The 11922-nt window shown below is 41.7% G+C and overlaps 1 protein-coding gene across 1 annotated transcript in view; it reads right to left on the bottom strand.

The window, feature by feature from the left end:
* Window positions 1-11922, bottom strand: part of Hnrnpf (heterogeneous nuclear ribonucleoprotein F) — a 20760-nt gene that overhangs the window by 3485 nt on the left and 5353 nt on the right. The window contains exons 2-4 of the mRNA XM_029534939.1: window positions 5741-5872; window positions 4177-4237; window positions 1-144 (exon numbers count right to left, since the gene is read on the bottom strand). The exon at window positions 1-144 is cut by the window's left edge and continues 1 nt beyond it. Coding sequence (XP_029390799.1) covers window positions 1-95 — 95 coding nt within the window. The 5' untranslated portion in view covers window positions 96-144; window positions 4177-4237; window positions 5741-5872. The remainder of the gene's footprint in view (window positions 145-4176; window positions 4238-5740; window positions 5873-11922) is intronic.

Here is an 11922-nt window from a genome sequence, read left to right as displayed (position 1 = left end):
GAGAGGAAGTTTTGTACGTCCTCAATTGAGCAGGACCAGGGTAGGCCACGGAGTTTGACCACATAGCCTTCACCTCCCTCAGGGCCCAGCATCATGGACACTTGACAGGGTTGATGTCACACAAGCTTGGGCAATTTTTTGTAGCTGAAAGAAAGAAAAAAAAAAAAAAACCTATTTTATACAACATTCATTTAATATGCATAGTAAGAATATTCATTACATTCTGTTCTCCCCATTTGGCAGTCAGTAAATAATAGCAAAACATAACAAATAGCTAGTTGATAGTCATACTTTTTCAGTTAGGTAGTTTTCTATGAGTTCCAAGCCAGTTTAGTTTACAAAGTGAGATCCCACAATATAAAGGTGAAAGTTAGCAACTTTTAAGTGGACCAAGTTCTAGACCAGATTGGGCCCAACTCCCCATCTTTAAAAAGCAAACTCCAAGGTGGACTGATCTTGCCAGGCCTAAAACCACAAGAATAAACAAAACCCCAAACAACAGACTCCAACTAGTGGCCTTTTAAAGAAATGTTACCAAAAATGTGCCAAAGCAAAAAGACCAGGGTGGATACTAATTCCATGGGAAAGTCCTTGTCTAACTAATATAGCCAGGTTTGATTGGCATCAAAACAATGACCCATTACCAGAAAAGGCCAAAATAATCAAGACCTTTTAAAGCATGGATATTAATCCTAGCACTTGGGAGGCAGAGACAGGCGGATTTCTGAGTTCCAGGCCAGTCTGGTCTACAAAGTGAGTTCCAGGGCAACCAGGACTAGAGAGAAACCCTGTCTTGAAAAACAAAACAAAACAAAAAACAAGTAATAATAATAATAAAATAAAAAATCATGGATATTTGGCAGGTAGAAATCAAAAGTACTGCCCGGTGTGGTGGCACACGCCTTTAATCCCAGGGCTTGGGAGGCAGAGGCAGGTGGATTTCTGAGTTCGAGGCCAGCCTGGTCTACAGAATGAGTTCAAGAACAGCCAGGGCTACACAGAGAAACCCTGTCTCGAAAAAAACCAAAAAACAAAAACAATGAGAGCCAGGCAAAGAAGCACACACCTGAAAGCAACATATAAAGATGCAGAGTTCATGGTCTTCTCTGGCTACCTAGTTAAACCAACCTATACAAGAACCTCTCAAACTTGATTTTTAAAATTAAAGAAAAAAACTTTACTCTCACATATGTAATCATTTGAGAAGGAAACATGGTATCACTTTGACCCACTATCATTAACTTTAAAATACTGACAAAACTACTTACGTATGTCTATGTGAGACTAGAGATGACAAGTGTGCCATCCTGTTCTGACAATATTGTAATAGTTCTAACCACACTAAAGTAGATACCAACTCACTTTTAAAAATATTGCAGTTTAAAAAGTTCCCTTGCCTACGGCCTGAAGATAAAAATATAGGGCAAGCTCTAAGAGAGCTGAGTGGGAAGTAGCCTATCGTCTTAATATGCATATATAAACAAACATGTAAATTGAACCATGTTTCAGACTCCTAGTCGTTGCCTAACCCTAAGCTTTTTTTTTTTAAAACCAGGTCAACTGCAGCAACATATAACTAATCTCAGTGTAGTGTCGCTATAACAGAAGTTCTAGTAGTTTTCCTTGCTCACTGAGAATCAGAGCACATACATGCCTGTTAGAGTAATGGGTTTATGATTATAATCCGAGTCAGGGAGGGGTTTGTGTAGCTTCCATTTCAAAAGCCTGTCCTGTCATCAGCCATGCTTGGTCATACTTTTATGGATGGATGGGTTCTGGTCCCAGATTTAGATCTTCCACCCTGTTGGAGATCTAGACATCTACTATTTGTTGTTGAACTCCACTCTCAGTAACTTCCTAGACACTGCTACCAATAACTTACAAATATCTAGGTTTAAAAAAAAAAAAAAAATCACACTGTGGAAACCCAAATTATATCCTGTTTTTCCAATAGCCTTGATCCTCCAGCCTCTTCATTCCACACAACCCAGCTCAGACTCCCTATCATTTTATCCCCTTCCAATAAACAATTCACATGCAATTTTACTGTACAGCTGCACCTGAAGGTGCCTTTAGACTAGTTTCTCATCCACAAGACTTCAGACATTTTGAACCAGTCAGTTTGTTTTTGAAGGCTGACCTGTACCCTGTTTATTGGCTGCAACCCTAAACTCTAGCCACTAGAGGGCAGGAGCACTCCTCAACCCACCTTCCATAATCTACCAACCAGTCTCTAAAGAAGTTGAACTGCCCTCAGGTAGGCCTCAAATACTACCTATGTAATTTGAACTGGTGGCAGTGCCTATGTTACCAGATACTCTGGAGACCAGGACAGGAAGACCCAAATTCAAATTCAATGAGATGATACAACTTAGTGAAACTCTGCTTCTTTAAAAAATAAAAAAAATGGGGGGGGGGGTCCCTAGGAGTTCAAGACCTGCAGTCCCAGCATCTGGGAAGAATCAGCATGAGAAGCTCCAAAGCTAACTAACTTCTGCCAATCTACACTACCCTAGCTATCTCAAAACAAAAACAAAGGAAAAGTACATATGGACAATCACATCTACAAATCCACTCTTGGGCTTTAAAAGTTTTTCTTTACTTCCAAATGGACCCGGAACTCCCTGAAGGAAAGCCAAATTCTTTTAAGTTTTATGAAAATATAAACAAGAACTTCTAAGAGATTTACAAAAGAGACCCAACTTAGAGACCACCATTCCTAATGTCAATAGTGCTAACCAGTCATTTTTTAAGGTCTTCTTTGGCCAGCTTTGCCTCAACTTACTGATCCCCCCCCCCAAATGTAGAATTTCAATGGGCCCCTCTATTGTATCTTCTACTCACTATCAATAAATTCTTACTAATATCTTCATCTGCTGTCTCCACAGAATTTAACCATTCCTTCCTGGAAATCCTCTTAGATATTCTAATCAGTTCCCCAACACAATCTTTGAAGACCTTTTAACATACAACCCTTGGTATCACAAATGAACATGGCATTCTATACTTCTATACCTTTTGTTTTACCTGAGACTACAAGCTCTACAAAAAAACAAATCTTTTTAAAGCAAAATATGCACTCGATGTGCAGAACCTCATCAAAATTAAATCTAGATTAGCCCACCTGAAATGTGATCAGAAAATTTCCCTTGGCTATAGTGCCTTGCACATGATAGGCAATATACCCACAGCCACTTTGAAACCACTCAACAGTTGCCCAGGCTGACCATAATTTAGACATTTTGCCTCACCACCTCCTGGTAGCTGGAATTTCAGCCCTTTATCAGATGGCCTTTTTCAAAATTCTTTCTGTATTCCTCAGATTCCCATATTCCTAACGTCTCTTTAACTCTAATAAAAAAGAACTTACTTCCTGCTACTCTATCACAATCTTAAGATTTCTCCAACTACAACTGTAACCCAATTATTTCAATGCCCCACTTCTAAGCCCTATTTCCTGCTGGTTATAACAGAGACTGAATAATGAAATCCTTGGATCCTACAGACATTCTTACCTATATCCCATCATTTCCTTTTCCCCTTCATTCCTGTAATTTCCCCACTCTGTTCCCTGAAGGATTTGACACGCACAGTAATTCTCCATCCAAATATCCTCTGCCCAACCTTGTCCAGCTAAACCTTGATAATCCTCCAGGTCTAAGCTCCAATACCTTTCCAAAACATCTTATTATGCTCCACAACATGTCTGAGATTCCACTTTCCTAACACCCTTTTCTGTAGTTTTAAAAGGTGTCTCCAAAACCATACTGGGATCCAACTGAGGACGGTTCTGTTGTCCACTTTTTCCTCCTTCTTAGCAGAGGGGACAGACCACAGCAGGCCAAGGATTAGCAAGGGATTTACTGGCCACTTGGGGTCAACACCTTCCTTCAGAACATAGCAGCTTAGTTAAAGCTAAAAACATGCAAGAAACATAGAGGAACAACTACTTTGATAAGTAGTTTTGGCAACAGGGCAAGAAAGCATTCTTTTCTGTAACATGTCAACACCTACAACCTGCTTTTACTGAAAAACAAATGATAAATAAAAAGTTCTGCACACCTCTTATATTAAGACTTCCCAGAAAACTCACTAGGCATTTAAAACTAATGACAATGTTTTAGCCTCCAAAAAACTAACAAATTAATTTACAACTACGTATCTTTAATAGCTTACCTTAAAGGACCACCACAGATGCCTTCTGTAGGAAACACTTAATGGAAGGTAACAAGTTTTCCTTTAAAAAATAAAACACAAAACACAAGATTGGTCTGATGGTCTCAGATTCCATGCATTATTGTACAGAAGGGGACCTCCTGGGAGCAGGGCTCAGACCAAGCTAAGTTTTTCACCTCCAGAAATATATTTATTATAGCCCTAAGCACCGACATGTTTAGGTTTCTGTTATTTATGTTTTATCTTTTGGTGGGTAGAGGACATCAGCAAACAACTCGTTTGCTTAGCAGAGAACTAATTAGAGCTTAATTTAAATGTAGGAGAAATTTAAATTTTAAATGAAGGCAAAGGGAGAGAGCTGGGATCTAGGGGGCATCCTCTAGAGGCAATGTAGAGGTCACTGAAAATCCTGTTTTATTGTCACCCTTGCTGGGGGCAGAGGGGAGAGACACGTCGGTGACAATGCTTTTCACTAATCATAACCCAATACCCATGTGATAGGCTATCCTCAAATGATAAGAACATGAGCTGAATCCTATAAAAACTTGTGCTGCATTCTTCACTTTGGAAATGTGGTAGTTAATTTTGCCTGGTGTCTTAAGTAGGGGTAATTGCATTTGCATAGTCTCATACTTTCTGTGATTATTACATAAGGTATGGGAGGGTGCTAAACCTATTTTAAAATAGTTTCAAAGACCCTGAAACAGGGTTTTACTTCAAAGAGTTTCAACCATATTCCTGCCCATAAAATTGTAATGACTGGATCACCTTCTTCCAACTCTGATCTTCTACCCAGTGTGGTAGATAATACCTGTAGTAGCCTCCCTGATGACACCACAGAGCATGCAGCTAGCAGCTAGACCTACATTAACCCACTGGCACAAGACCTGTGAACATCATGTGAACTGTGTGTGGAGACATGCCCAGCAAAAAGAGCAGATGGAAAAATGGTCTCATTAGAAGTACTATTTGAGCACCCAGAGATTTGGTTTTAATTGCAAGACAAGATACCGGATTCATTTGCATCATTCTGGGTGACTGGCTCTTAATACTATAGCCAGCCAATGCCTACATGGGCTCTTAATTTTCACAACTTGAGCACTAAAGAAAATGCACTATTTAAAAAAAAAAAAAAAAAAAAAAAAACAGGCACAGACTGCTCTTCTAGGAAGCTACCCAGTCAGTGATACTGGTTAAACTGGATTTTCACTGCCTTCAGGTAGATCCAGGTAAGATAGATGAGGTGCGCCCTTTGAATCCTGGACTAGTTAAGTTTATCGGCCGAACAAACAGGGCGGCTCAAGCACCACCCACCTAGTTCTTTTGTTCAGGCCCGCTTGGTGGGAGCCTTGCTGCACCCTCCTCCGTGTATCTTTGTGTTCCAGGAAGTCGCCGGAGTTTTCACTGGGAGCCCGCCCTCGTCCTCCCTCCATTTTGTAAATGAGTTTTAACCTCCGGAACGCCGGGAGCGCGTCCAGGCAGGTTCTCTTACTCAGAAAGTTCCACTCTTAAGACCACGAGAGCCGCGGCTTCAAAACTGCCTTTTTTCTGCTCTAAAACTTACCAGGGGAGGAAGGTAGAAGTGACTTCTATTTTCAATAAGGAACGCGGCTTACGAACCCAAACTCCACCCGACGCCTTAAAAACGCAGAGGGCTCCGGGGAAAGTCCAGGTGCATCTTCTTTTTGTTCTCAACCTGAAATGGAAGTTCAAATGACCAGGGGCAAACGCTTTCTGTGGTAGCGGAGCCCCCAGAGGCGAACGTTTTGGCGGGAAGCAGGGCGGAGGGCAAGGTGACGCTGCTCCGCGGCCTTCGCTCGGTAGTCGACCGCACCGCGCAACGAGCGCCGGCCGGGCAGGAAGGTCCGCCCCGGGGCCTGCGCGGGCTCGGGCGGGAGCTTCCGGGCGGGGGCGGGGGATGGGAGGCTCCTGCGCCTTGGAGGGTGGGGGAGGGGAGGACTCTGAGGGCGGGGAAGCGGGCTGGAGGAAGAACTCGCGCAGGCCGAAGCGTGGAAAGGCTCCAAGAGGGAAACTTCTAGGTGACCAGGTAAAGTATGCGGCCCGAAGCCTGCGGCTCGGGCGGGAAACGGGGCTCACCACGCCGAAAAGGGCGTTCGGGTCCGGAGTCCGGGAAGCTGCAGCCGCGTGATCTACAGAGGCAGTCGGACTGGGGTCACGGGGTGCAGAGGAGGAAGTGCCCTGCCGGGCCCGCCAATATGTCACCAATGAGAAAAGCGTGCCTGCAGGTGTGGCCCGCGAACGGTGGGTTTGGCCGGCGCCGGAAGTGGGGGAAGGAGGGAAAGGAAAGGGGAAGACTCTTAGCTGAGTTCTGGGTAAAGGAGCCAGCCACCTGAGCAAAGTCCCGTCTACAGCTACAGTTGGAAAGGGGACGCAATGAGGCATTGAAGACGCATAAAAGTAAAACTGAATCACCTCGCACTGGGATGCTACAGAATAGAAACCTGCCGACACCCAATACTTGCTTTTTTTCATCTGACTATGGACTCAAGGATATTTTCCATGTTGAAACAAACTTTAAAAAACTTCCGCCAGACGTGGTGGCGGCACGCCTTTAACTTCATCGCTCGGGGCTTATGCAGGAGGATCTAACTAAAGTCGATGCCAGTCTGTAGTGTACGAGTGAATTCCAGCCTTGTCTAATTTTTTTTACATAAATTAATACCGGGCGTGGTGGTGCATACCTATAATTCCAGCACTCCGGAGGCAGACGCCTGCCTGGGCTTCCTCTTGAGTTCCCCCACAGCCCCTGACTCCTTAGAAGCTGACAACCTACCATTGGTTCCGCAGTGAAAGGAGGGCTTGACTTTTGAATGTAATTGGCCCAAATGTTTAAAAATGAACCTTATAAAGTCTGTACCCAAGAGGCAATCACAAAATGTATTTTTAATTCAAAGCAATTAGATTGAGAACTGATAGATTATTTCAAAGGCCTATGTTTTAAGAACCCAGAAAGATGCCGAAAGTCACTAGCTTGACACCTGAGGGGAGTGCCACCCACAAGACCCACATGAGAAGGGGCTAAAGTTGTTCTCTGACCTAAGAACCCTTGTAGAGAAAACCCTGCAACCAGTCCGTTACTAAAGTTTATTTTTTGCAAAAACTGGAGGAGAGAAACCTGAAACAAACTAAAGCTGGTGATCGCTGCAAATGCTTTAGAGGCTTTAAAAAAGAAAAGAAAAGAAAGAAAAGAAAAAAAAAGAAAAGAAAAGACAAGACCGGGCGTGATGGCTCACGCCTTTAATCCCAGCACTCCCTGGTCTACAAAGTGAGTTCCAGGGCTGCACAGAGAAACCCTGTCTCGAAAAACCTTTAAAAAAAAAAAAACCCTCAAATAACCTTCATAAAGTTGTGTAGAAATGTTTAGAACTAAAGAGACAAGATAAAATGAGAAAGGACCTAATCTTTCTGGTAAAGACAAGGTAGGACTTAACCATCAAGAGGCTTGAAAAAGAAAACAAAAAGAAGCAAAACCTGCAATGTATGGCCCATGTTTGGTTATTTTTTGAGACTATGTAGAGGTGTTTGAGCTCCATATACTGAGCTCCAATTCAACATGGAACTTTTAAACTTAACTTGAACTCCCAATTTTGCTTTTTCCAAAAAGCTTTTGCAATCTTCCTGCTCCAGCACCTCTGGAATAGAAACAAACGCTCTTGACACAAATTAACACTGACCACAAATTTCTATTTGTACTATCTGTGGGTGTTCCAAAATAAAGGAATTGGAGCTGTCGATGGTGGCAATCTCAACATTTGGGGAGCTGGAGGAAAAGAATTTTAAAAAAATGAAAGAGGGATTCCAGGAAAACCGTTATGTACACCTTCCTGATCTTCCAGAAGACTGGGTAGAATTTGGCTCCTGTACACAGGTCAGGCAGCTAATTCTGGCTTGTGTGTACATTTCATACATTATTACACACAGGAAGGTATTAACTAATAAGGAGTTGGGGTTTTTTTTAGGTATTTTATTTACATTTCAAATGCTAACCTGAAAGTTCCCTATACCTTCACCTGAGGAGTTGGTTTTCAACAGACCAATCCTAGAAAGTTTTAGGTGAGGTGGTAAGACTTCAGATTTATCTAGAAATTATCTATGGTGTATAGGAAAACGTCCATCACTAAAAATCTGTTGGAGCTAAATGGACATTGTTTGAAATGTCCATTATAAAAATGCTACCAACCCCAATGCCTTGCTTATAAAAATTCAAATTTGAGTATGCTAGTTCAAGTAGTAGAATAGGCCTAACTCAAACCCTGGGTTCTTCTATCCCTACCACCAAATAAACCTAGTATGGTGACTGAGAAGTACAAGTGTTTGTATGTGCCAAAGCACTTGAAGGCAGAAAAGCTCAGAAACTCACACCTAGTGGTAAAGATGACTGTGGCAAAGCCTGACCACCTCTGGAAGAAAACATGAAGAGAATTGACTTCTACAAAGCTATCCTGTCTTCACAAAGGGGAATAAATGAATAGGGGTTAGGGAGTGGCCAACACTCAGAGGCAGTGCCCAGCCTGGTCAACATAGCCAAAGCTACAAAGCAAGATGCTATCTGTCCTCAAGCAGTTTAAGATCATCCCCTGGAATACTGAATTCCAGGCCAGCCAGGTTACAGGAGACACACCTATTTATTAAAAACCACCTAATCTTAGGATTCTAAATCCAGTCATCGAAAGTGGATAAATGATTCGTATTACAAAGTGAAACAGTACTAAATGAAAAATTGAGCCTCGTGGGACAGTGCAGACATAATTTTTACATGTATAAGACCCTCAGTGAAGACCCTATGGCTGAGAAAGAAATCTAGGTTGTTTCTACCAAGAGTACTATACTACTACCTAAGTCTTAACTATTTAGGAAAAAAATCTTGGTGTATTATGTTACTTACCTAAATATGTGTGGCACTTAGGTAGCTGAATATAATACCTTTATCAATTAACTGGTTTGTGACTTAGCATGTAAGTATACTAGTATTCAGTTCCTTATTGTTAGAGAAAGAAGATGTACACTGACAGAAAAATGAGTTTAAGTCAGCCTCAGCTATATAGAAGTCTGAGGTGAGCACAGCTATAGTCTAATATGGTATTTTGTATTCTAAAGTCAATGTTTTGTTTGTTGAAACATGGTTTTGTAGCACAGGCTAGCCTTAAAACTCTTGATTCTCTACCACTACCTCCCTAGTGGTACAGACCGTATTATTTCAGAAGGCTATTTCAGGAGATGTCAAGGCCAGCCTAGACTATAATAGGTTCAAAACCAGCCTGAGCTACAAGATGGGATGGGGGGAATATATGTAGGTGTGTGTGTGTGTATACACACATCTACATATATACACACATATACATATGTGTATATGTATGTATATATACATGTATGTGTACATATGTATCACAGCACTTATATATTGCAGACATATATGCGTATGTGAGTCACTAAAAATACTGCATACTTACAAAATGCAGGCACTAGCTCACGCCTGTAAACTCCAGGCACTTCCAAAGTAGAAGCACTGGGATCAGGAGATCCAGGTCATCCTCCACCACAAAGGTGAAGAACAGTTAAGTCAGCCTGGGCTACACAAAACCAGGTTAAATCTTTTTGAAAAGATGTTATGGAGGCATGTTTTAATTCCAGCAGTTGAAGGCCAACTTGGTTTACAAGTTCATGGTCATCCAGGACTAATTAGTAGTGAGACCCAGTCTCAAAAACAAAAATAAATGCAGGCAAAGATGCCAAGATTTTAATGGAAAAGAATGGCATAGTTCGCCCTTCCTGGGATGACTTGGGTCAAACAAAATTATCAAACTAAGGCTGTGCAGCAGTGGGACACACCTTTAATCCCAGCACTTGGGAGGCAGAGGCAGGCGGATTTCTGGATTTCTGAGTTCGAGGCCAGCCTGGTCTACAGAGTGAGGTCCAGGACAGCCAGGGCTATTCTGAGAAACCCTGTCTCTAAAAAAGTGGAAGGCGCATGGTGACACTAGTTTTTAATCCCAGCACTAGGAAGGCAGACAGATTTTAAAAGGAGTTAGGAAGGATAATATGTAGCCGGGTTCACCTCAAACTTTACAGGTGCCTGAGCTAGTCTGGCCTTTTTGTTGAGACTGGACCTCAAAGAGTCTAGGTTTGCATGTAAGTTGTGTCCTGTCTGTCTCCACCTCCCAATGATGGGAGGGGCTACAGGCATGCAACCATAGCAGATCCATCTTTTTAGCTGTATTTTCTGGTGCTTGGGAATGGAGTGGGATCATAGCCAAGGTCTTGTACATGTTAGACAAGTACTCAAATCACTGAAAAAACTCTCAGTCCTATACTAGTTTATATTTAGTTCAATTCAGGAAATCAATCATTTCTTCCTGTCATGAACTCACCTAGAAATTAAAACATGCACCAATGTATACATACTGCACTTAGTTTCTCAGAAATGGATCGAAACTAAGGAGTCTGGCCCAATGAGTATATTAAGTCCAATACATTACTCTAAAATATAGTAAAGGCCAAGAAGCTAAGTGTACTCCAGCACTGTATTACCAACAGTAAGTCACAGGCTACAAAAGTCTTTTAACTATAGAGACTTTTAATTAACTTACTATACCTATTTTCCTTCATGTTCATTTCACAAAGCCTGTGCTACTATAAGTTTTTTTTTAATTAGCTTTTTTCCCCATTTTTATTACGTACTTACTTCATCTACATTTTAAATGCTATCTATCCCCAAAGTCCCCCAGCTCCCCTACCCACTCACTCCCACTTCTTGGCCCTGGTGTTCCCCTGTACTGGGGCATATAAAGTTTGCAAGACCAAGGGGCCTCTCTTCCCAATGATGGCTGACTAGACCATCTAAAAGTTCTTAATACTAACATGGATCCATATTTTTTAGGCTAAAGTAACCAACAAGTAGACAAATTTACAAAAAAGTAGAACACAGGCCGGGCGTGGTGGTGCATGCCTTTACTCCCAGCAATAAATAGGTTCAGGTTACCTGTGGCTTGGGCCCCGGGGTCTCTGCATAGACCTCCAATACCATCTCAAAAAAGGATGGGTGACCACACAACACTTTACCAGGTCTCATGTAACTTTCTACTGTAAAGTCTAAAAGCCACAATACACTGATTCTAGGATGGAGAATTACAGATATAAGAGGAGAACAGAGCTAAGAAACTTGAGTATATGTAAGAGTGGTTCTAGCAGAGACAATTACCATACTTTGAATGTAGGCAGTTTCAGGGAACAAATAAATGCCTAACACCACCATTAATATTTTAAGGAGAAATTACAAAACATAGTACTTAAAGATGCTTTACTATGGAATCAAAACGTCTTAATATTTAAACATTTCCTTTTTATTTTTAAGATTTTATAATTTCACATGTAGTTTGCACACCCATACTTTGTATTCACTACACATGGTCACTCCTACCAATACATTCCTACAGATGGTTGTTAGCCACCTATGGGTGCTAGGAATTGAACCAGGTTGTTCTTAACCTATGCCATCTCTCCAGCCCCCTTTTATTTCATACTTAATTCTGAATATTTTACCTGTAGATATGTATATGTACTGCATGTGCTTGCTACTTAATGCCTGCAGAGTTCAGCCAATCTCCTTTAAAAAAGGAGTTATAAAATATCATTTGCTTGGGAGGCAGAGGCAGGCGGATTTCTGAGTTCGAGTCCAGCCTGGTCTACAGAGTGAGTTCCAGGACAGCCAGGGCTATACAGAGAAAC

This window comes from Mus pahari, chromosome 2 (genome assembly GCF_900095145.1).
Source record: "Mus pahari chromosome 2, PAHARI_EIJ_v1.1, whole genome shotgun sequence".
Lineage (NCBI taxonomy): Eukaryota > Metazoa > Chordata > Mammalia > Rodentia > Muridae > Mus > Mus pahari.
The sequence above is the reverse complement of the archived record's forward strand: the minus strand, read 5'-3'. Positions and strand labels throughout refer to the sequence as shown.